The 25,397-nt window shown below is 40.6% G+C and overlaps 1 protein-coding gene across 1 annotated transcript in view; it reads right to left on the bottom strand.

Moving 5' to 3' along the window:
• MEP-1 overlaps positions 1-25,397 on the bottom strand; it is a 46,138-nt gene that overhangs the window by 9,072 nt on the left and 11,669 nt on the right. The window contains exons 2-5 of the mRNA XM_067786952.1: positions 17,003-17,257; positions 16,650-16,895; positions 16,411-16,590; positions 15,978-16,344 (exon numbers count right to left, since the gene is read on the bottom strand). Of these exons, the coding sequence (XP_067643053.1) occupies positions 15,978-16,344; positions 16,411-16,590; positions 16,650-16,895; positions 17,003-17,257 (1,048 nt within the window). The remainder of the gene's footprint in view (positions 1-15,977; positions 16,345-16,410; positions 16,591-16,649; positions 16,896-17,002; positions 17,258-25,397) is intronic.

Genomic DNA, 25,397 nt, shown 5'->3' with positions numbered 1-25,397 from the left:
ATCAAAACGGATGGATCGATTGGAATATTTCTTCTTTGTAGTAAAACTTTGAAATATTTGCCTTCGTTCTGCATCAAAAAAATACTTAAACAAAATTGTTTAAACAAAAGTAACATTTTTAACAAAAATGCAGTGCGAGTGTTTGTTCGCTGTAAACTCCACAAGCAAACTTGCTTTAAGTGAGACATTATACGGCCCATACGTACATACATAGGCGCATAGTCAAAGTCAAAAAAAAATATATTTTAAATTTAGTTGCAGCTTCTTGACCTAATTTTCTTTGAGCTATCTATCAAAAAAGCTGCAACTAAATTGAAAACATATTTTGTTTTGATTACGACCATGCGCCATAGCATTCGCTAGCGGTATTTAATGCACATAAATAGTTAATAATGCATACATCTCTTGAAAAATACTCTTTCGTTAAAAGTTTTAAACATTTTCGTTCGTCATTCTTAAATAAAAGTTCTATTTTTTAGTATATTTGTATGTATGTATATGCTAATATTTTTGCACTAAAGGGATTTAATTCTTCAATATATGTTTTATGCTCATTTGAATGCTGATCGTAAAGACAAAACAACTGAGCATTTTAAATATTTTTTCATGGCATCCTTAAATGTGTTCTTTTAGAACAGTTACTTTTCACGAATTTTCTTATTAAAATTTGTACGTAATTTGTGTAACCTATCAGCACAGTGAATTAGTTTAAAATCAAATGTAAAATTTAACAGGGATGATAAATGGCTTTTCTCATTTTGTACCAAACGAGAAAAAAAATTGATACATTTTTCATCCAAAAATGTACCAAAAGTCTTCGGATGTGAATTTGAACCAAACTAGAGCTATATTCTGCTTCTTTATCCAAAAAGTGTTTTTAGTGAGGAAACCTTCTAACACACTTAGTTTAAATTAAATTTTGTATAGAAAATATCATTTCTACGTTTGTGGATGATTGTGGGATCGACAATATGCCTTAAACTATTCTATAAATATTGGAAAACATTTGCGCATAAGGCTATCATGCGCTGCTAAAGCTCTAAATTCAGAATTAGTTTTCTCTATTTTATCAAATGCAGATTGCGGAAGCAAGCCCATAACTAAAGGCACAATAACAATATTTGTTTCACCGCTTAAAATACTTTCTGCTGAAAGCTTTGTAGCCCACAGCAAAGTCTTATCATTCAAATTTACTTTCTTTAATAAAGTACTACAAAATTGTACATAAAATTGTTTAGCACAGCTCTTAAATAAGTGTACGTCATCTTTTTCGAAAAGGCTGTTTGATAGAATAATATCCACATTAACACCGCAGTAAACTTCATCTGGGATTAAGTGATTTTCATCTGAATCAATATTTAACATCCAAATAGGACTGGAGTCTAAATAAGATTTTTTATAAAATTTTCAATTTGGTAATAAGTAAAAGTATGCGAATATCTTCAGACTGCATTTCTATATTCATATCATTTATTTTATTTAAATACGTAAAGATTAAAATAATACTTGAGGGCATCCCATTGACCAAGAATTCTATCTTCTTGAAAACTCTTAAAGTCTGCCCTCCTAAGGGGACCGTTACAAAAATGATAGTTTACGTCTTTTAAAGATTTAACAATTTTGTTGGGAAATACGACACAAGCGGCCATTGAAGCTAAATTTAAAATGTGACAAACACATCCATTAACTTTGGAACAACTTGCTTCAGCCTTGCTTGTACTCCGCTTTTTGCTACCATCATGACCGAGCAATTGTCGGTAGTGAAACCAATCAGTTTTTCAAGTTGTTGTTGTTGTTGTAGCAATGCTCGCCCCACCTAATAGCCCCGACCGATCACAAATTGTCATCAATATCCTCTAACGGGAGTCCAAGGAAACTTGCCGTTTCAACAGGGGTGGACCATAAGGAAAGGGGTGTTAGAGGCGTTGGTTCCACATTACAATTGAAGAGATGGTTGGTGTCATGTGGGGACACATTGCAAGCGAGGCATACATTTTGTATGTCGGGGTTGATTCTGGATAGGTAAGAGTTTAACCTGTTACAGTATCCAGAACGAAGTTGAGCAAGAGTGACACGCGTTTCCCTGGGGAGTATGCGTTCCTCTTCCGCGAGTTTTGGATAATTTTCGTTAAGTACTGGATTCACCGGGCAATTCCCGGCATAAAGGTCCGACGCCTGTTTATGGAGTTCACCAAGGACCTGCTTGTGTTTTTTCACTTCATACGGCTGGGTTCTCAGGTGCCGTATTTCCTCAAAATGCGTACGGAGATGACTCCTTAAGCCACTAGGCGGTGCTGGTTCATCAATCAGATGTCTGTTGGGATGCCCAGGTTTCTGGGTATTCAACAGGAACTGTTTGGTCAGCATCTCATTTCTCTCCCTGATGGGGAGAATTCTCGCCTCATTATGCAGGTGTTCTGGGGACATAAGAAGACAGCCCGTGGCGATTCTGAGAGCAGTATTTTGACAGGCCTGTAGTTTCTTGCAGTGGGTTATTTTTAGGCTTGGCGACCATATGGGTGACGCGTAGCACGTAATCGGCTGGCTAATTGCTTTATATGTAGTCATGAGCGTTTCTTTATCTTTTCCCCAAGTACTCCCAGGGAGGGATTTGAGGATTTTGTTACGGCTCTGAATTCTCGGAACAATTGCGGCTGCGTGCTCACCAAAATGTAGATCCTGATCAAACGTCACACCCAAGATTTTGGGGTGTAGGACAGTCGGTAGCGTAGTGCCATCGACGGGGATGTTCAAAATGGTCGACATTTGGGACGTCCATGTTGTAAATAAGGTCGCGGAAGATTTAGTCGGTGATAATGCCAGGTTTCGCGAGGCGAAAAAACTGGAGAGATCTGGGAGGTAGCCGTTTATTTTATTGCATTGCGCATCGATCGTTGGGCCTGGGCCTGTGGCCATTATTGTGCAGTCATCGGCGTAGGAAACGATTGTGACTCCTTCCGGTGGTGAAGGTAGCTTAGATATGTAGAAATTAAACAAAAGTGGGGATAGGACACCACCCTGTGGCACCCCTTGTTTAATTCTCCTTGGTTTTGATGTTTCGTTTCTAAATTGCACCGATGCCTGCCGACCACCCAGATAATTTGCGGTCCACCTTTTAAGACATGGGGGAAGGGTAGACCCTTCCAGGTCTTGCAGTAACGAGCCATGGTTGACCGTATCAAAAGCTGTTGATAGGTCTAGCGCTACGAGTACTGTTCTATGGTGGGGGTATTGATTTAAACCGCAATTTATCTGGGTGCTAATGGCATTTAGCGCGGTGGTAGTGCTATGGAGTTTTCTGAAGCCATGCTGATGAGGGGCTAGCTGCAAATTTGCTTGGAAATAAGGGAGCAAAATGGCTTCAAGCGTCTTTGCCACTGGCGATAGGAGAGATATCGGACGATACGATTCACCTATGTTAGCTGGTTTCCCAGGCTTTAGTAGCGGGACCACCTTGGCCATTTCTCAGGTATGACAAAGGTGGAAAGAGAGATTGAAGACATGCGCTAAATATTTGAAACCCTCTTTCCCTAGGCTTTTAAGCATCGGCATGGCTATGCCGTCTGGGCCCACTGCTTTGGATGGTTTAGCACGACCAATGGCGTCCTCAACCTCTTTAGCGGTGATGGTGATTGGTGACGCGCTGAATTTGTGTTTATGTGCGTGTCTATTGGCTCTCCGTCTATCTTTGTCGACCGTAGGATCCATTATATATATATTGTCGGCAGAAAGCGCTCGCGCATTTTTTCGCGTCCAACAGCACTTTGTCGCCAAAGGCGATGGAAACTTTGTATTTGTGCTTAGTCGGATTCGATAGGGACTTTACGATGGACCAAAGTTTACCCACACCGGTAGAGAGGTTACAGCCTCTTAGGTGCTCTTCCCATTTCGCCCGCTTGTGTTCATCCACAAGCAATCTGATGCGTTGGTTTATATCCCTTATTTGGGGGTCGCCTGGATCAAGCTGTCTTATAAGGTCACGTTCTCTCGCTAAGTTTGCGGCCTCCGCCGGGAAGTGGGGCCGGATTTCGGGAATTCTCCCGGCGGGAATGAAATGTGCCGAGGCGGATTTAATGACCTTACGGAAGGCACGCTCCCCTTGGCGGGCATCAGTCGGGATAGGGAGGGCAGCAAAGCGGCTCTCTGTAAAGGATTTATATTCTTCCCACTTTCCTTTTTTGAAGTTTATGAAAGTGCGTTTTTCAGTGACGATGAAGTCGGCGGTACGCTCAAACGAAATAAGTATGGGCAGGTGGTCGAATGCCAATGTTACCATCGGCTGCCAGTTGACGCAGTTTACGAGTTCTGCGCTCACGATTGAGATATCTGGCGAGCTGTGACAGCTTCCTACCATACGCGTGGGGGCGTCTCCGTTTATTGTGCAGAACGTCGTTTCTTCTATTTGATCCGCCAACATCTCACCCCTACTGTCCGCCCGCAAGTTGAATGCCATAGATCATGATGGGCATTGAAATCGCCTAAGATAATGCGATTGCTGACAGTGAGTAAGGCCCTGATATTAGGGCGGTATCCACTGGGGCAACAGGTGGCAGGAGGGATGTAGATGTTGATGATTTCTAGGTTTGCATCGCCTGACCAGACAGATAGGCCTTGCCGTTCTAAGACATTGTCCCTGCGGTCGATGCCAGGATCAAATATATAATATTGCACAGAGTGGTGTATGATAAACGCTAGACCGCCTCCATTTCCGCTCTCGCTGTCTCTTGAATCGCAGCAATGCGGATGTTGTGCCGCTTCATGAAATCGACTATTTCCGTAATCTTCCCAGTTAGTCCATTACAGTTTAACTGCAGAATTCTGAAGTGCATAAGGGGAGACGTCGCCACTCTGGGGGTAAGTGACGGGTGACTATGCCTGGGTTGTGAAGGCCAGGACGCAATTGCTGTTGTAGCCTTGGGACTGGGCGTCCTTGGGCAAGCATTGGGGTACCCGGATGATTTGGGTTTGCGACCTGGCAACATGGCGCGATGAAACCCGTCGGGGGGTTGCCGTCGCGGAGACCAGAACATCTAGGATAGTGGCACCACCCAAGGCAGGAGCTGCATTGGGCGGATGTCGCAAACCTATATATTCTGTGCTGGCAGACGGTGCAAACGGAGGTAGGGACTAAGAGTCTGTTTCCCTGACCTGCACGATTGCTTCCGGAAAAGAGGGGGGAGAAGACGGGGGCAGGGGCTGATGCGTGGTATCAGCTGTTTGAGTTGTTGGCGCCGAGGGGCGCGAGCAGCAGCGGGTACTTGTTGTGGCTTGCTGAGCAGCGGGGCTGCTGGAAGGTAGTGGGGGGGGGGGGCGCTTAGGCGTAGACTACGGGACGCCTTTGGGTGTGAACAGCAAGGAGCCACAAAAGATTTATAAAAGTTACGTGGACGTCGGGTTTTGGGATCAATCCCAGAACAACCTGTCCGATGCAACCATCCCTTGCACGACACACTGGACAGAGTATGACCGTCCTAAAAAGATTCTTTTCTGGCAGATGCAGCAAAACCATTTCTCAGGACCGGGGTCAGGAGACGGACCCGGATTGGATTCGATGCCTTCCCGGAGTAAGAGAATATGGAGCAGTCCTGCTGCAAGGAGCTGCTGGGAGGATGACAATTTGTGGGAGGGACGAAACAAATTAGATGGGGTCACACTGAAATGACAGTCCTTGGTCGGGAAAAATCCCGAGTCGCTCCGGTACATAGAACCGACTGCCTTGGGAAGCGCAGTTTTTCAAGTGGTATTGAATTGTCTTTCAAAGATTTAATAATGGCATTAAAAATGTCCTCCGTGCTACTATCGGTCAAAGGTATCAAATCTAAAAATATATCAATGCACTTTTTATCAAAAATTCGAATCGAAACTGCCAAATTTGTTGATATACATATTGGGTTGGGTCGATTTGTATGGACGAAAGTTAACCGATATCGCGTCATAGATTTTTCGATAGGATTTGGGCTCAGGAAAAAAAGTTCCACTACCCAAAAAAATAATTTTCGAGCCTGCGAAAAAAAGTCGACTTTTGGACCAAAATTCTTTTAATTTTCAAAAAACTGCATTTACCAATTTTGCATTTGCCAATTTACACGAAAAAAAAATACATAAAAATGATTTGGAGCCTTGAAAATGAAAAAAAAAATGCATAAAAAATCGATGAAATTTCGCAGGCTCGAAAATTATTTTTTTGGGTATGCGTAGTGGAACTTTTTTTCCTGAGCCCAAATCCTATCGAAAAATCGATGGCGCGATATCGGTTAATAAATCTATTATTAAGAGTAAAAATTCTTCTGACAAAATGCAATTATGGATTTATAATTTTCTGGCCCTGTTATTTGAGTTATTATTTTCTGTACTTTAATTCTATTGATGCAAAATTTGTTCACAATTTTAGAATCAGTTATGCTATTTTCATAAGCATATTTAAATGATCCATAATTGCAAATTGCAAATTGTGCTCGGCAACAAAACAACTTAACTATATATTTTCTTCGAAAAATTAAAAATTTGTTTGTACATTCAGAGCTGCTTTGCAAATGACTTGAAGTGTAGTGCTGTATTTTACAAAAATGTACTAAATATGTCAATGTAGTACCAACGTACTTTCGGGAAGTGAAATGTATCAAAAAAAGTACAAATGTACCATGATTATCATCACTGTTAACAAACCTCCGCCTATCAACAACTCGGCAAAAACAAATCCGTGCGTCATGCGGATGCACCCCTCACGTCGGTTGGGCGGGCTTAATCCGTTTGGTATTAAAAAATAAAAATAAAATTAAATTAAAGAAAAAAAAAACTTTTTTAAAAATAAGCTTTTATTATTGTTAATAAAATTAACTAAAAAGTAAAAAATAAATTGACTGTAAAGAAATATAACACTTTATAAGTTCATTGTAACCTTTAACCATAATTAGGCTTTTTCGTCTGCGACAAAAAAAATCCATATTGTTCATAATTATATATTTTGAATCACCCCTATTCTGCATTTCGATTACGTTCCCGTTCTACGCTCCGCTTTAATCGAAGTTGGGTATTCTACATTACGACGGAATTGTAACGAGAAGAGGAAGAGCAAATGATTTTTCGAAATCAGCTGTTGGTACGGAATGTGTGAACATTAGAACAAGATAAATGAAAGAAAATTTGTAAAAAAAAAAACACTGAAAAACGTTTATATTTTATTATCCACGCCATTTTGTACAAAAAAAGCAATAAGAATATATTGCCGCAGTGTTGTATTTTCTTGAGTGAAGTGCTTTCATAATTGTAAGTGTGTTTTTGGCGTTCTTTTGGCCAATTCCCTGTCGTGGCCACCAAGTTTTGTTAAAACGGATTCCTGCACGAACATAGTTGACATTTTCTGAATTTTATGGATGCTAATTTCATTGCACTGGCCTAAGATACTTTATGAAGATTTATTTTTTCCGCAAGGATTGTTTACGTTTTCGCTTCACCTTCCTCTACTCCGGCAGCTTGCTGTGGCATATAACTGGGCCCAACGAACAGACAAATTATAGCTGTCTATTAGAATGGAATCAATAACCGCGGCATTATTTGTGGAGTTGGAAAGCAACGCATACGAAAATGGCCAGGCGAGAATGGAAAGGCAAATATTACGAGATTTATGTAATCCATTTGAGATGAGTGACGAATTGCAAGAAATTGAACTTAAAAGTGGTAAAGTTTTATGCCTTATTTTCTTATTTAGGTTCAAAAAAACTTTCGACTTAAGAAAGATGCTTTCAAGTATGTGTTAGATACTTTTGCGGGGCAAATTTGTCCAAGGCCTTCGACATCGACATCTGCCCTTAATATTGTAGTAGCTGCTTCGAGATTTTTTGCAGAAGGCAGTTACCAGCATGGAATGGGGGGGATTATAATGTAGGAATGGGAGAGTCAACAGTGTCAAAGTCACTGTCTACGTTTCTGGATGTAATGAACCAAAATAATGCCCTCAGTGGATACCATTTGAACAAAGTGAAGAGGAGAAAATATAAGCGAAGCAAGAACTTTATGCGAAGGCTGGCTTTCCAAGAGTCATCCTTGCGTTGATGGCATGCATATAAAAATAATGAGGCCATCTGAAGAGTGCTTTCTGTATTACAACAGAAAAATTTTATGGCATAAATGCTATGGTGGTGAGAATTTTATTCCGTAACATTAGCGTAAATTATGTATTGATTTCTAAGATCGCGGGTTCGAATCGAGCTCAAGGCCTAACAATAATTTTTTTATCATTATTATTGTTATGATAAATTTTTTCTTAATTGAAAAAATTTTTAAATTAGAATAGAAGAAAGAAAAAATTTAGACAACTGCCAAAGCTCGTTGTATAGATCCATTTCGGGAACTGCTAAATTCCTTCATCGGCAACGTTTAGGCGCCGCTGCTATAACCATTCAGCCATCACAGCGGTTTTTTGTTTGTCTTCATTAATCCTACTTCTATTCTGGTTCGTGCCAATTGATATTCACAACACTGCAACATCTGTTGCAGAATGGCTGTGAAAATTGGACTTGTTTGTTGGCAATGCTGGCATAGTGTCATATTTTATTGACACTTTTTCCCCGTGCTCTGGGATGTATTAACAATTTTTGTTGTTATATCGGCCTACTGATTTTAAGATCGCGGGTTCGAATCGAGCTCAAGGCCTAACAATAATTTTTTTATCATTATTATTGTTATGATAAATTTTTTCTTAATTGAAAAAATTTTTAAATTAGAATAGAAGAAAGAAAAAATTTAGACAACTGCCAAAGCTCGTTGTATAGATCCATTTCGGGAACTGCTAAATTCCTTCATCGGCAACGTTTAGGCGCCGCTGCTATAACCATTCAGCCATCACAGCGGTTTTTTGTTTGTCTTCATTAATCCTACTTCTATTCTGGTTCGTGCCAATTGATATTCACAACATTGCGACATCTGTTGCAGAATGGCTGTGAAAATTGGACTTGTTTGTTGGCAATGCTGCCATAGTGCGATATTTTATTGACACTTTTTCCCCGTGCTCTGGGATGTATTAACAATTTTCGGCCTACTGATTGTGAATATCAATTGGCACGAACCAGAATAGAAGTAGGATTAATGAAGACAAACAAAAAACCGCTGTGATGGTTGAATGGTTATAGCAGCGGCGCCTAAACGTTGCCGATGAAGGAATTTAGCAGTTCCCGAAATGGATCTATACAACGAGCTTTGGCAGTTGTCTAAATTTTTTCTTTCTTCTATTCTAATTTAAAAATTTTTTCAATTAAGAAAAAATTTATCATAACAATAATAATGATAAAAAAATTATTGTTAGGCCTTGAGCTCGATTCGAACCCGCGATCTAAAAATCAGTAGGCCGATATAACAACAAAAATTGTATTGATTTCTTTTATGTTTTTAAGGTGTGCGATCACAGAATGCTTTGTTGCCATTAAATTAGCCAACGTCTCATACTGCACTTGTGTTGTTTTGACCTGGAAACACATAAAAAACATTCATCATCAAGCCTTTTACGTTTCTCAACAAGTTTTACTTACATTTTTGTTAAAAATTTTTATAAATTAATAAAAAAATAAAAAGAAAATATTTTTCCGCCAACTAATTTGCAACTTAGGAAAACGGAACTACGATCGAAATGCAGAATACACAAAATCAAACGATTCGAAGTTGGATCGAAAGAGATTGGAACACAGAATACAAAAATTGGCAAATCGAAAAAATTCCAATCCAAGTCGAAATGCAGAATAGGGCTGAATAATAATGTGATACAATGTTAATAATTTTATTAATATTAATATATTTTTTGTCATTATAATAAATGTGTAATACATGTATTTATTTTTTTTTAATATAAATTTTACTTATTCAAGTAATCATGTTTAGTTGCCAAGGAACTGCTCTTTCACCATTGAAATATTCTTTGAATTTTTCCCGTAGGAAGTACCGATGCCAAAACCAACAAATATTTTATTCAAAACAACCATTCTTCCTTAAATGGAGTTTCCCTAATTGTTGTGGCGCAATTGATGGAAAGCACATTCGAATTAAGCGCCCACAGAGAGCTGGCTCGACTTTTTTCAAATACAAAGATTTCTATTCTATAAATTTATTGGCAATAGTTGATGCGCATTGCAAGTTCATTGCGGTAGACGTTGGCTCATACGGAAGAGAAGGAGATGCAGACATTTATAAGAAAATTATTATGGGCCAGTTGATAGACGACGGTCATTTCAATATTCCACCTCCTGCAGCTTAAGCATCATCTAATGCTGTATTGCCAAACGTTATTGTTGGCGATGAAGCATTTGCTTTGTCCAATACAATGATGAAGCAATACCCAAGAGCACTGCCACTACATGACTCAACAAAAGCAATATACAATTATCGTCATTGTCGAGCAAAACTGAAAATACATTTGGCATCATGGCATCATATTTTCGAATTTTCTTCACACCAATTCAAACCACACCCGAAAAAATTGATAAAATCATGGCTTCTTGTATTTTACATAACATGATGCGCGAGCAAACAATACCATGTCCTACAGAATCAGTATTTAATATTACCGACAATATAATTTTACCATCAGAAAATCTTATCCCAATTTCAAATGCCATTGGTCGTCCAACGATAGAGGGAACAGCAATACGTGAAAAATTCAAATATTTCAATGGTGAAGGAGCAGTTTCTTGGCAACTAAACATGATAACTTGAATAAGTAAAATTTATATTAAAAAAAAAATAAAAATAAGTACATGTATTACACATTTATTATAATGACAAAAAATATATTAATATTAATAAAATTATTAACATTGTATCGTATTATTATTATTATATTATTTCATATTTCATATTTGTTGGTGCAATAGATTTGTGCTGAGCGATATGTTATGTTGAATGCTGCTTAATGGTGGTTCTGACGGTTGTAAATAAATGTAGTTAACATTTCGTGCGGCATTCTCTTCCGCCCAAGCCAATTCCTCTTCACCTACGATTTGTGCCACTTTCATTTTAATTCTTGCTATTGCAGATGGCGATAACGAGCGCACAGTTGATGCCATGGAATCAAAAAACTGTTGCACCACATCATCAATTTTTTCGGCATCCTGTTATTATCAGTAGAGTTGATATTTCTGATGTGTCCCTCTCATTTTTCATGAAGTTGCAATTATTGCAAAAAACATTGTTATTAAATAAATTAAGTATCAATAAATATATCTGTGAAATACTTTGCCATTATTCAATTTGCTATATTTTTTTTTATCTGCAAATTTTATTTATTATTTTTAGTAATATATTAACTCAATATCGAATTGCAATAGCCGACTTTTGTTGATCGACTTGTAGACATTTTGTTTTGCCATTGTGTAAAACAATTGCCAAATCTTTGACAATTTCAAATTGTTTGCTTAGGAATATTTTTTAATTTTTAATCCTTGTATTATATAAATAAGTTTTTTTCTTACGGGAATATTTTATTTCAGTGGTATGATCTTTCTGTAGTATGTACTGTTTTTTTTTTAATTTATAGAAAGAGTTTAATGTAACCGAAGCTGAGTTGGCGGAGAGAAAACGTATTCAACGTCGCAATGCTAAGAAAATATTTGTTGAGAAAGACAAACAGCCAAATTCTAAACCAAAATTCCATGCGAGTTTTTTCCCTTCTCCCCTTCCTCGTATTCTAAATAAAAATTCCTTGTGAGTTTTTTCACTTCTCCCTTTCCTCCTATTCTGAACAATGTTCGAAAATGCGGAAACCGGTTATGGGAGAAAAGTAGGTATTATGAATGTGAGGGAGAGGGAGATTTCTCTGCCATTTCATAGGAGTTTTTTCACTTGTTAAATTAAAGGGAATGCATCAAAATAGTTAAAGGAAATTGGTTCTTTTAAGAAAGAACACTTATTTGTACAAATTTGTGCTGAAATATGTATTTACATTCTACCACAATATTCTAACTGTTAATACAACAACAACTACAACCACAATAATCTTTTATTTTAAGTTGAAAAGTATATCATAAGCAACGGTAGAGCTCTTGGTATACATATTTGAGCCGTTTATTTTGAAAGTGGCATAAGTCATTTCCAACTCATGGTCTTAAATGCATTCTTATTTTTGAACGAATGCATATATAGATGGTTCTACAATTATAAAATAATAATAAGAATTGCATCTTTTGGATATTGGACTCTAAAAAACTGGAGGCGAGGAGAGATACAAACAAATTACCACTGAACCTAAACGACATGAAATGACTTATGCCACTTTCAAAATAAACGGCTCATTTGATGCAGCCATCCAGAAATTGCGCAAGGATTTTTTAATAAGACTTAAATAGATTTTGGCATATGACGAAGGACGAATTCAACTCAACTTGGCCGCCAGAAAATTGCTTTGCTGAATGGAAGCAGGCAACTCCGGCAGATTTGTGTTATGCGGCCGTCTTCTTCTCATGTTCCGCTGTTGATGTTGCTGTGGCACCAATTCATTACTCATTTCAGTGAATACCACATGAAATGCAATAAATACTGTGCATTGTTTATATTTTATTTCTTAATTTCCAACAAATTTGCAACAATAATTAAACTTTTCAATTTTTTAAACAAAATAAGAAATGTGCAAAGAAATTTCAATTGACAAAACAGCTGACTTCGAAAATTCGAGATTCCTATTCCCCAATTATTGTTCTCCCTAGGAGAACAGAATTGGAGGAATTTTTCCGCGGGAATAAAAAAATCCGCGAGAACAAAATTCCGCGAGAATATTTAGAATTGGTCTGAAAGTGAAAATATTACATTTCGATGTGAAATTCTATAAGAAAAACAAATCAAAAATGTTGAAAAACCGTGCATAAAAATATGAAGAGAGGAAAGCCGAGAAGCGTAAATCAGCACGAGAAAATTACCGTATGGCAAAAGCAAAGAAAAGCAAATTCATGTTAGGGTTATATGATGCGGAGTCGAATATTGAATAATTGGGTATGGGAGATTTAGAAACAGAATGAGAACATTATCACGCTCTCACATTCAAAAATGAAATATCGCGTTCCAAACATTCATGTTGTCCCCACTGGAGATAGCGAAGCTATCGGATGATGGGGTGGGGGTTGGCGAGCGTAGCGAGCAGGGTGCAAAGCCCCCTAGTATACTTAAAAAATGTTTCCCATTACAAAAATAATAATCGATTATATCTCCGCGGTCAAAGCGGCACTGGCAAAAAAGCGGTTATCAATGTGCGCTTTCAGCGAACACAACCGTTGATCAGCCGTTGAGTGGTTACTTTCTAAATGCACCGTTGAATATTTTTTACTTTTTTGTTACATTCAATCAACATTGTGTATTTGGCTCTCTGGCAGTTCCTTCACATTTTATAGTTACGAATACAATTTAATAAGTTTTTTTCATTAAAATTTAAGGATAATTATTTCATTTGGTAGTTGGCTCAACTCGCCGTTCATAGATAAGAGATGGGATTCTAACAGGTTTATTTATTTACCATTTTTATGGGTATATACCAGGATTACGTCACTTGAAATTAAGACATTTTCATTTTGATTTTAAACAAGCAACCTAGCAAACATTCGAAGTCAATAATTAGTGCCAACTAATTTAGGAGCGTGAAGTAAATGCGGTATGACTCCTAGCAGGCGCAACGACTTTAAACGCCCCGATTTAGATATTTTTTCTGGCTAATTTTTGACTTAAAATTATAATGTTTGCAACGGCATGCATTATTGGGTAAAGATTTTTGGAAAACGCTGGATTACAGATTAAAACTAATTCAACCGATAGCAATTGGGATTGAAGGGGTTGATAAGCTCAATGCAAAGCTTTATAGCTTCAAATCTTCCGCAACTTGTCAACCTCACATACGCGAGGGGAATCCTCTTACAAATATGAATGTATCATACACATATTTAGCAGACGAGGCTCTGGTGATACCAAGTTCCTCGTGGAACTAGGGGTGGGGGCGGGATGGCCTAGAAGGTTTAATGTAGTTATATTAATCGCTCCAGAGATGTAGGGCTTTTTTACCGGAACGTACCGGATCTATATCCGGCAAAAGACCATCAACATCAATAACAATCCCCAAAACCTTCGCGGAGTGTCTTTGTCGTTAATACAACAACAACATAGCAATGGATAAGAATCCAAGGATTTAGTACATTTTGGATTGAATTTGTATGTTTCTTTCCCATATTTTCTAAAAGATAATTTATACCCCTTTTTTGGATAAATATTTGTGTATTTACCCATTTTTACCATATAAACCAATTTACCCCTTTCCCACCTCTATTCATAGAAACAATTTTCTATCATTCAACTGACGGAAACATGTTTGCAACGTATCAAAAAAATTGTGTTCGCTGAAAAAAATTAAAAATAGTTTTCGCTGAAAGCGCCCAATCGTTATTTATACGTTGCGAACATGTTTTCGGCAGTTGAGTGACAGAAATTTTGTTTTATAAAGTTGACCATACTAAAAAAAATTAAATGTGAGGCTTCATAACATCCGAAGAGATTTTAGGCCGAGCTTCTCTTTGTCGTTGTTGTTGTTGTAGCGATCAGGATACTCCCCGAAGGCCTTGGGGAGTGTTATCGATGTTGATGGTCCTTTGCCGGATGAAGATCCGGTACGTTCTGATAACAAGCACCATCTCGGGAATGATTTTTTATGACCACGTGAAACCTTCTAAGCCATACCGCCTTCCCATCTCCTAGATCCATAAGGTACTTGGGGTCGCCAGAGCCTCGGCTGTTAAAGAAACAGGATTCGCCACGGGTAGGTGATGTTGACAATTGGGTTGGAGAAGCTACATGTGACCCGGTCTATGAAAAAGTGGCTTATGACTGAAAAAAGAAATTGCGAGAAACAGCTGTTAACAGCGGTTTTTTTTTTGCGAGAAACCGATGTGTTTTTTGAGTCATAAGCCCCCTTTTCATAGACCGGGTCACATATATTGCGATGGCAACCCCTTGAAAGGGTTACGCTAAACAACCCCTTGAATCAATTTGGTATTTTAGTCGCCTTTTACGACAGGCATACCTGCCCCCTAACCCGCTGCCGAGCTTCTCTTCAATTTGCGTCGTGCACCTTTTTAATTTTTCCTCAAAATTGGTAGGACGGGACTTAATTTTTTTATGACACCTCCGAACGGCATCTGCAAGAGAGATGAGTTTTCACTGAGAGCTTTTCATGGCAGAAATACACTTGGAGTGCTTGCCAAACACTGCCGAGTGGCGATCCCGCTTAGACAAATTTTCTTCTAATTGAAAAAACTTGTTTCTAAAATTTAGATGTTGCTTTGCCCTGGGCATGAACCCACGGCGGCCGCCCTATTGCCAAATTAAGTAATTGATAGTAAATTTTAAGGAAAATTACTTCTTGAAATATTTTTCACACTTCACTTTAATATTGAGAGGAAAAATTGTGTCCATAACCAACACTTAAATATGTCAATGAAATGCTGAAATTTGTCAGCGAAACGTTGGGCAGAATGGTGAATTGAATTCTTTCATTTGCACCAAAATAAATGGATCAGCCAAGCCTGAAATAATTCATATAAATCTTAATTTGAACTGATCGAAAAAATTACAAGAAATGCCAGAACGTTGATTGAATTTAAAAAACTAAAATATATACCTATTGCGATTATCTCTGAAGAGATTTAGGTCAAGGTTCTATTCCAATTTTGCTCTTTTTAATTTTTTCCTACAGATTGTCGAGACCGAACGCAGATGAATTTTCACTGAGAGGATTTTCATGGCAGAAATACACTCTAAGTGTTTGCCAATGAAAATTTTGTCGAGTTGAAAAAATCAGGAACTTCGCTAACTATTTATCAACTTTTTGCTGAACGCGCCTGATAACTGTTTATATTAGCGACAAGTTCACTCGTTTTACGAGATTGAGATTGAAAAAAAAGAGTAAAATACAGTTCCGCATGTAATTTGATGAATGATTGTTACTATTGGTTTTTATTTACCTATGATGTGACTCTCCATGTTTGTAATACGAGGCTTTGACGCCGGTTGCGGTATAATTGTGATTTCATCATTTATTTTCAAGGGCTTTAGCAATGAGTCATTCGTAGCCATTAAATTACGCTGGCCAATGCTCATTGCGCTACCACTTGCGATACCAGGACTTCCTGATACCCCAGCAGCTGCATTCTTTTTTCCATCCATAGCCTTTTTTGCGACTGTACTATGTGCCGTGTATACATGTGTTTCAAATTGTTTGTACATTCCAAAAGTGGCGGTACAAACTGTGCACTTATATGACAAATGTGCTGGTTTCAATGTCATGTGATGATCGCGAGAGACGTGATTCAACAACTTCCATTGATACATCTATTATTAAGAGTATACAAATTTTCTGATCATTTTCATAATGTTAATAATATTTGCAAATATTACCCTGCCACAAACTGGACATCGACCAGCGTCCTTTCCCTTATTTGCGGCTTCTTGCATCGAGCTTGTAACCAAACCATGAGAGCCTAACAAATGTCGTTCCAGGCCTTGATCAGTAAAAAACCGGAACTGACATTTTTGGCAATTTAACGGCGGCCGATTATAAATCATTTTCGGGTGTATCTAGAAACAGTTATACATCAAACTTTAGTTTTTTTTACGTATTTGTATACTATTCTTACTTTCACTTTATGCATCCATTGCATGTGATTACGTAATTGTTCTAGATCCTTAATATATCCGTCGCATATTTCGCAGATGACAAACTGTGCTTTGTTATTACCTCCCATAGGACTTTGGCCTGGCTTCATTCCAGCAGGTGGCATTTTGCTTGTTGATGGTGATTGCGCAGTATTTTGGCGAGGTAGTGGTGTTATCGAAATACTTGGTTGTCCGGAAAGCGATTTTTTTGCAAAAGCATTGGCTGCCTATAATACACGAAACATGTTATATATGTATATATACAAAATTATGTTTTATGAATTAGGTAGTTCACATATAGAGACACATACAAGGAATTTCCCACTTTTATTACCTGATAATTGTTGGGCTGCACAATGTTTGTAGCCATTTGGGATCTAATTGCTGTAGGTCCACGTAAAATTTGTCCAGTTGGTATGGGCCCACCTTTTTGTCCCGTAATACCTGGGGAACGGCCACGAAGTTTGTTGGCTGCATTTTGGGCAGCCAGCGCAGCGGCTTGCATGTTGCGTGCTTGCGCAACTGCATGCTGTTGTTGTTGTATAGAAGCAAGTGCTGCTTTTTGGGCTGCTGCTTGTGCAGCCATAGCCTGAAAGAAAAAAGGAATCTTAGTAAATAAAGACATATTTTAACATTTTTCATTCGTTAGTCTGCTCGTAGTAGTAGAGCTTGATATGCACTCATCCCTCTAGGTAAGTCCCAATAGGTGCTGATTGAGCACTGATTGCGGGGCTCTCAAACCTTAAGTTAGGCTGAACTGGCCGGTCGGACCAAAGGCTTCCCAAGGCAGTCAGTTCTATGTACCAGAGGGACTCGGGATTTTTCCCGTCCAAGGGCAGTCATTTCAGTACAACCCCATTTAATTTGTGGCGCCCCTCCTACAAATTATCATCCTTGCAGCGGAACTGCTCCATATTCCTCGCTCCGGGAAGGTATTGAACCAAATCCGGGGCCAAAACTTGATCCCGTCCAGAGAAATTTTATTGCTGCGTGTGCCAGAAAGGAATATTTTTAGGACGGTCTTACTCTTGCCAGTGTGGGACGTGCAAAGGATGGTTGTATGGCACGTAGTGTTCTGGGCTAGATTCCAACATCCGTCGACCACGTAATTTTTCCAAATCTTTTGTGGCACCTTGCTATTCACGCTCAAGGGCCTACCGTGGTCTGCGCCGCAGCACAAACCAACTACACCGGGAACTCCGATGTTTACCCAAGGACGTCCGGTCCCAGGGACCCAACAGCCCTTGTGACCTAGATTCACTCAACCCAGGCGCAGTCACCTGTCACCCCCAGAATAACGACGTCTTTCCCGTTGCACTTCAGTTCAATTTTAGTAGTAAATTTTATGATCTGGTAACCTTGAAATGTAAACTCGCCGCTGTCTGCCAAGACCTATTTTGTAATATGAAAAACCGCCATTCGTTGGCAAGCAGTCGGATAAGGCACACAGCGGTAAGTACAAAATTTGTCATTTTGTCATTTGTAATGTGATTTTATTAACCTGTAACCTGATTTAGAAATAAACCACCCAACCTACCATCTAATAAACCAACATCAATTGTTCACAACTGGGTGCGTTAAATTCGCAAGCCTGACCCAACGACAAAATCTTTATTTCGCTGTTGACCAAATTGGCTGCGCTTACTGCACCCGTCACATCAGCAACGCCATGCCCGTAATATTTTGCCAATAACAGCAGCGAGCATTTTATTGCCAAAAAAATATACTCCGTTAAATGTGCAACAGTTCGATATCAATGTTGTAATTGTAAACGTCGCCGTCTAAGCCAACGTCGCAGCGCTAGCAAAGTCGTAGCACCACTTCGCAACGCAAGGTATGTATGCATATTTCTGCCTATATTTCACAACATCGCCGCCACAAGGCAGTAAATACGTTGCTATTTGCGCCACATATATCAAACAAAGATTCGGGTAATTAATAAATTTATAAACACGAATCTGCGCAGTTAAGCCACGGGTCTGCCTCTATACATATATGTAATTTAATAGCTTCTGTATTAACTGCTTCAATACACCTGCTACATATGTTGCACACACCGCCACGTAGAAGTGATCGCCTTATGAATAGTAGTAACAACATGGATAAGAACGCCACATTATCCCCAATAACGGAAACGCCATCCAGCGTATCTGAATCTGTCTTAAGGACACGTTCAGAAGCACAGGTATACAGTGCCCCTAGTAAGTCCGCGGTAACCGAACCAGTACACATCCATGATGGAGCCCCAATTGCCAGCCAAACGGTTATAACCAGGGGTATTTCGCCGACGCCAAGCCATGCCCAAAGTAACCACGGTGGTCATAACTACGACGAGATGGAAAAACGTATAGCCATGTTGGAGCTCCATCTGAAAGCAACTCAGGTACAGTTACAAGAACGGGAGTCCCAGAATTATGCCCTTCGGTCAACGGGATTGCATAACGGTAGTTCTGCTGTTACCTACGCCAACAGCGTCGCCGCGCAGTCGTAGCTAATGCTGCCGCAGTCAACGCAAGCACCTCCAGTGCTGTCACAGTCAACCCAGACGCGGATTGAGCCGTCGCCAATGCCAACTAACACACAGTCGAATGCCTCTACGCCATTTATCGAAGCCCCTTGTGTACCTCCGCTCAATTGTAGAAATTTATACAATTTTTGCCAACCCAATGCAACACCCTATGATTTGCGCTATACCTGCGCGCTACATTCAAATAATTTATTTTCAGCTCAGTCGTCAGCCGCTCCGACGTCGACGCCTCAAGTCAGTGAGACTTGCAATAACGTACAGTACGTACCCTATAATTTGAACCCTTCCAAAAAATTGTTAGATTTGCCTGAATTTAGCGGTAGGGCTGAGGACTGGCCTATGTTTTATGCATCTTTCGTAGAGTCGACGGCGGCATACAGATATAGCAACTTCGAAAATAACCAGCGTCTCCAAAAGTGCCTTAAGGGTGATGCACGCAAAACGGTCAAGTCACTACTCATCCACCCTAACAATGTAAATTGCATTCTAGAACAGTTGAAGTTTAGATTTGGACGACCAAAGCAGCTGATTCGTAGTCAGTTAGCGCAGGTTAAAGAGATAGCACCAATCTCTGAGAGTATGTTAGGGAAAGTTATATCATTTGCAATGAAGGTAAAAAAACATCTGCGCACTTTTGGAATCTGCCGGTGCCGAGCATCATATCGCCAACCCTATGCTACTCGACGAACTTATCGCCAAGTTACCCATGAGCAAACGCATTGAGTGGGGTCGGCATGCAGCCACCATACCTGCTCGAGCCACAATAATACATTTTAGCGACTGGCTAACCTCACTCGCCAATGTCATATGCCCCATCAATGATGACTGTCAACTCGCTGCTCGTGAACCTAAACGCCGTACAGTCCTCCATGTAGATGATACTACTCTGCGGTGGAGTTGTCCTATTTGCCAAGGTCAACACAAGCCATCAGAGTGCAAACGCCTCACTGGAGCCACGGTAGCCGATCGATGGACCCTAGTTAAATCTCGACGATTATGTTTTGCCTGCCTAAATGGGGGTCACATCACCAGCAATTGCAGAAGGCGAAAGGTTTGCGGCATCGATGGATGCAGTAGAGCACATCATAAATTACTTCATGAGTCTCGGTCAGAGCGTCCGCCAGCTCCATCAACATCGTCGTCACGAAGCGCCTCCCTTGTTACGTCCAGATCTACTTCGCCACTAAACAATGCTCGGCAGCAGCCGCTTAGCGATAAGGGAGCGACCGTTTTAAACTGTTCTACCAACTCGCCGAAGGTTAAGTTACTCTACCGCATTCTCCCTATCACACTGTACGGAAAGCAACGTTGCGTGGATACATATGCCTTACTAGATGAAGGTTCATCTATAGCGATGATGGAAGACAGCCTCGTGAAGGAGTTAAACCTAGTAGGACGGCCGTACAGTCTGAACGTTCAATGGTTTGGGGGACATTCGGTTCAAGAGCCCGCCACCTTAGTCGAATTACAAATAAGCGCTGCTGGTATGAACAAAAAACACAAGGCACATAGGTCCATGCGACAGGTCCATGCCGTACGTAATCTGAAGCTGCCAACATAAAGCCTTAGTTGGAGTGACCTGGAAATGGACGACAAGGAAGCAAGTCAACTGCCAGTGCAGCCGCACTCAGGAGCCACACCTCGACTTCTCATCGGGATTGATAACTGCCACTTGGGCATAGGTTCAAAAATCATCACGATGAGGAAACACGGTCCGTTTGCAGCCAAAAAAGAACTGGGTTGGGTAGTGTTTGGTCCTGTTAGCAAATCCCCTCCTTCTATAGCTGGATGTCTTTTCTTGAAATGCAATCCAGATGAAGTGTTTCATAACATTGTTGCCGATTTTTTCGAGACCGAAAGTTTTGGCGTTAGACCATCGCCACCAATCGAAAGCGACGCCGACATCCGCGCACGATCTATTTTGGAGTCAACAACTTATCGTGTTGGACGAATATTTCAGACGGTTCTTATATGGAAGGATGATAATATTCAGTTGCCAAGCAGTTACAATATGGTGCTCAAGAGGCTAAAGAGCGTTGAAAGGAAGATGAACTGCGATGCCGAGTTTGCTAAAGCTTATAAGCAAATTATTGATAGTTATATAGGGAAGGGTTACGCACGTAAACTTACCACGTCGGAATCTATCTTGTCATCGCCGCGTACCTGGTACCTGCCCCATTTTGCCGTAGTAAATCCGAACAAGCCTGGAAAACTTCGATTCGTGTTCGATGCAAAGGACTGGAGACTGAGAGAGTCCTTGGGTTGCATTGGCACTCTACGACGGACTGTTTTAAGTTTGGACTGAAGTTTAATAAAGTAAGCGGGGCGGTAGTGAACGGAGGTAGGTGCCCTATAAAGAGGGAACTTCTCAGTGTGGTTATGTCCATATTCGACCCATTGGGACTTCTAGGTAACTTCGTGATAGGAGCAAAGTTATTGATGCGAGAAGTGTGGTTATGTCCATATTCGACCCACTGGGACTTCTAGGTAACTTCGTGATAAGAGCAAAGTTATTGATGCGAGAAGTGTGGAGGCACGGGATGATCCACTCCCAGCAAACATAGCCGAATTATGGGAAAGATGGCGAAAGCAACCGCCAGCGGTAATGGAGTATGCCTGCCCTAGCTTCTATTTCCGAAATGGTGCGCCGAAATCTCTACAGTTACACGTTTTCGTCGACGCTAGCGAAAATGCCTTTGCTGCTGTCACATACTGGAAAGCAACGAATGCCCGAGGTGAGATAGAGGTCACATTCATCTGCGCGAAATCAAAGTGCTCTCCACTAAAAACTTTAACCATACCGCGAATAGAGCTGCAGGCCGCAGTTTTAGGAGCTCGTCTTCAACAAGCTGTCGAGAAGCACATTCTTTCAAAATCGACAAATGTTTTCTTTGGAGTGATTCGGGGACAGTGATCAAATGGATTCGAAGCAAACATCGTAAATATAAGCCCTTCGTGCAGCATAGAATCGCCGAAATCCTAGCCGCTACTCACGAGTCCGATTGGCGCTGGATACCCACAGCACAAAACGTGGCCGATGAAGCCACTCGAGCCAATCATAATATCGTGCTCGGTTCTACGACTCGTTGGGTATAAGGTCCATCATTTCTGCGCGAAGAGGAATCTGCCTGGCCTACTGAAGATGGAATCTCTACCGATATTGTTCATGAAGAAGAATTGTGCCCACAGCATACATTTATCATCGTATGTAAAAATTTCATTGACTTCGATCGGTTCTCTTCATACAATAAGCTATTACGAACTACTGCCTGGGTTGTGCTGTTCGTCGAGATATGCCGCCGAACCCAAAATAAGAATCCGTATGGTCTTACAGCTGACAATCTCGAAGTAGCGAAGCTTCTCCTATGCCGGACTGTTCAGAACGAATGCTTCCTTGAAGATATCCAACATATCCTAGATGGAAATGAAATAACAAATCAGAGCCCTTTGGTGCAGTTGTCGCCGTATCTGGATGAGAATGGTGTGCTACGTGTTCGTGGACGTATAGATGCAGCCAGCTGGCTCCCTATATGTACTAGACGCCCTATAATATTGCCGCCAAAACATGTGCACACGAAACTAATAACGGAATCACATACTCATGGGCTATCAAAATACCGAAGCCATCATATGCGCTATTCGCCGAGAGTACTGGGTGCCGCGTCTAAGAACGCTTTTACGAAATATCATCGCTAACTGCAAGGTTTGCCGCCTAAGCAAAGCAGCACCAGTCCCGCCATTAATGGGGCCGTTGCCAGTGGATCGACTTACGCCCTGCGCAAGGCCGTTTACTTACACTGGTATGGATTACTTCGGGCCACTTAACGTAACAGTGAGGCGGAGTACAGAAAAGCGGTGGGTAGCACTCTTCACATGCTTAACCACGCGGGCTGCGCATCTGGAGGTAGCTCACGACCTGAGCACTGACACCTGCATCATCGCAATCAGAAATTTTATTAATCGTAGGGGCGTCCCTACAAGGTTGAGGTCAGACAATGGGAAACACTTTATTGGTGTCAACAACGACGCCAAGAGATTCACCGAGGTATTCGATTGCGAGCGTGTCCAGGGCGAGCTTTCTCGACGAGGCGTATATTGGGTGTTCAGCTCACCGTATAACCCAGCTGAAGGTGGCGTTTGGGAGAGAATGGTGCAGTGTGTCAAGCGAGTCCTGCATCAAATGCTTAAAGAGGCACCTCAGGAACATATACTATATAGCTTTCTTGTTGAGGCGGAAAACATCGTCAACTCCCGGCCACTAACGCACTTGCCCATCTCTCCAGACCAAGAGCATCCATTGACGCCGAATGACTTTTTATTGGGGCCGAATAATACTGCGCATACACCCAGCGTGGACAACGTATTGGCAAGTCCCGTGGCTCTACGACAACAGTAGCGCGTGGCTCGTCAACTCAGAGATCACTTCTGGAAAAGGTGGATGCTGGAATATCTCCCCACGCTAACACGTCGAACGAAGTGGTGTCAGTCTACGAAACCGTTGAAAGAAGGAGCGCTAGTGTTCATCTGCGATCCAAATGTGCCAAGAATAGAGTGGTGTCGTGGTGTGGTGGAGCGATTGTATCCTTCGAAAGACGGATTTGTCCGCCAAGTTGACGTACGAACGAACTCTGGGGTGAAGAGAAGAGCTGTAGCCAAGTTGGTCGTTCTGGACGTTGTGTCTGGTGAATTGAGTGATTCACGGGGGCGGGGATGTTGCAGAACGCCCTGTGTTCAATAATTTTAGTAGTAAGTTTTATGATCTGGTAACCTTGAAATGTAAACTCGCCGCTGTCTGCCAAGTCCCATTTTTTAATATGAAAAACCGCTATTCGTTGGCAAGCAGTCGGATAAGGCACACAGCGGTAAGTAGGAAATTTGTCATTTTGTCATTTGTAATGAGATTTTATTAACCTGTAACCTGATTTAGAAATAAACCACCCAACCTACCATCTAATAAGCCAACATCAATTGTTTACAACTGGGTGCGTTAAATTCGCAAGCCTGAGCCAACGACAAGAATAATGCACTTAAACAGCAATGGATTAACTGGGAAGATCATGGAGATAGTCGAAGAGACTAAACTCACGGCATTAACTGCTTTGCAGACCTGCTCTGGGTACGAAGTCCATAGAAAAGATCGCAAAAGCGGAAATGGAGGCGGATTAGCATTTGCTAGTCACCACTTAGTGCAATATAATCTATTTGATCCCGACATCGGCGTTAGGGACAGTGTCCTGGAACGTCAAGGCATATCTGTCCAATTAGGCGATGCAAATTTAGACATCATCAACATCTACATTATGCCGGGTCGATTTGTGGGGAGGCAAAAAAATCGCCCATTGCTCTGTGAAAATCATATTCTAGGGATCAAAATAAGAAACTTTGCCGAAGGAACCATACCTCTAAAACGAATTCTGATGCCCCCCTTTGGGTTGTAGGGTCAAATTTTGAAAAGTCCCACTTTGAAATGCCTATGTTTTTAAACGGTTTTATTTAGCTTGGGCATGCATGCACGGCCGCAAGGCCGTTGTGAACGAATCTTGTAATTGAAATTTAAGTAACTTCCCGATAAGCTACAAGCTTGAAACTTGGAATATAGTTCAGAACCCGATGACAATGCAATAAGAAAAAAATCGCCGCTAGGTGGCGCAAGGATCGAGATATTCGCAAAATTCGTATTTGTGGTCCGATTTGGCTCATATTTTGAACACATAATACATGCAAGAATAGAAATCGACCTGTGAAAAAAAATCGCCGCTAGGTGGCGCATGGATAGAGATATTCACAAAAATCGTATTTGTGGTCCGATTTGGCTCATATTTGGAATACATAATACATGCAAGAATAAAAAGCGACTTATGAAAAAAAAAATCGCCGCTAGGTGGCGCAAGGATCGAGATATTCACAGAAATCGTATTTGTGGTCCGACTTGGCTCATGCTTGGAACACATAATACATACAAGAATAGAAAGCGACCTATCAAAAAAAATCGCCGCTAGGTGGCGCAAGGATCGACATATTCACAAAAATCGTATTTGTGGTCCGACTTGGCTCATGCTTGGAACACATAATACATACATGAATAGAAAGCGACCTATGATGCCCGATTTGGCTCATATTTGGAACAAATATTGCATACAGTCCAGTAGAAGTGACATCAAAATATTTTGGAGTTGGAGGAGGGACAAGCATACGTGGCGCA

This window comes from Eurosta solidaginis, chromosome 5 (genome assembly GCF_040869045.1).
Source record: "Eurosta solidaginis isolate ZX-2024a chromosome 5, ASM4086904v1, whole genome shotgun sequence".
NCBI lineage: Eukaryota > Metazoa > Arthropoda > Insecta > Diptera > Tephritidae > Eurosta > Eurosta solidaginis.
The sequence above is the reverse complement of the archived record's forward strand: the minus strand, read 5'-3'. Positions and strand labels throughout refer to the sequence as shown.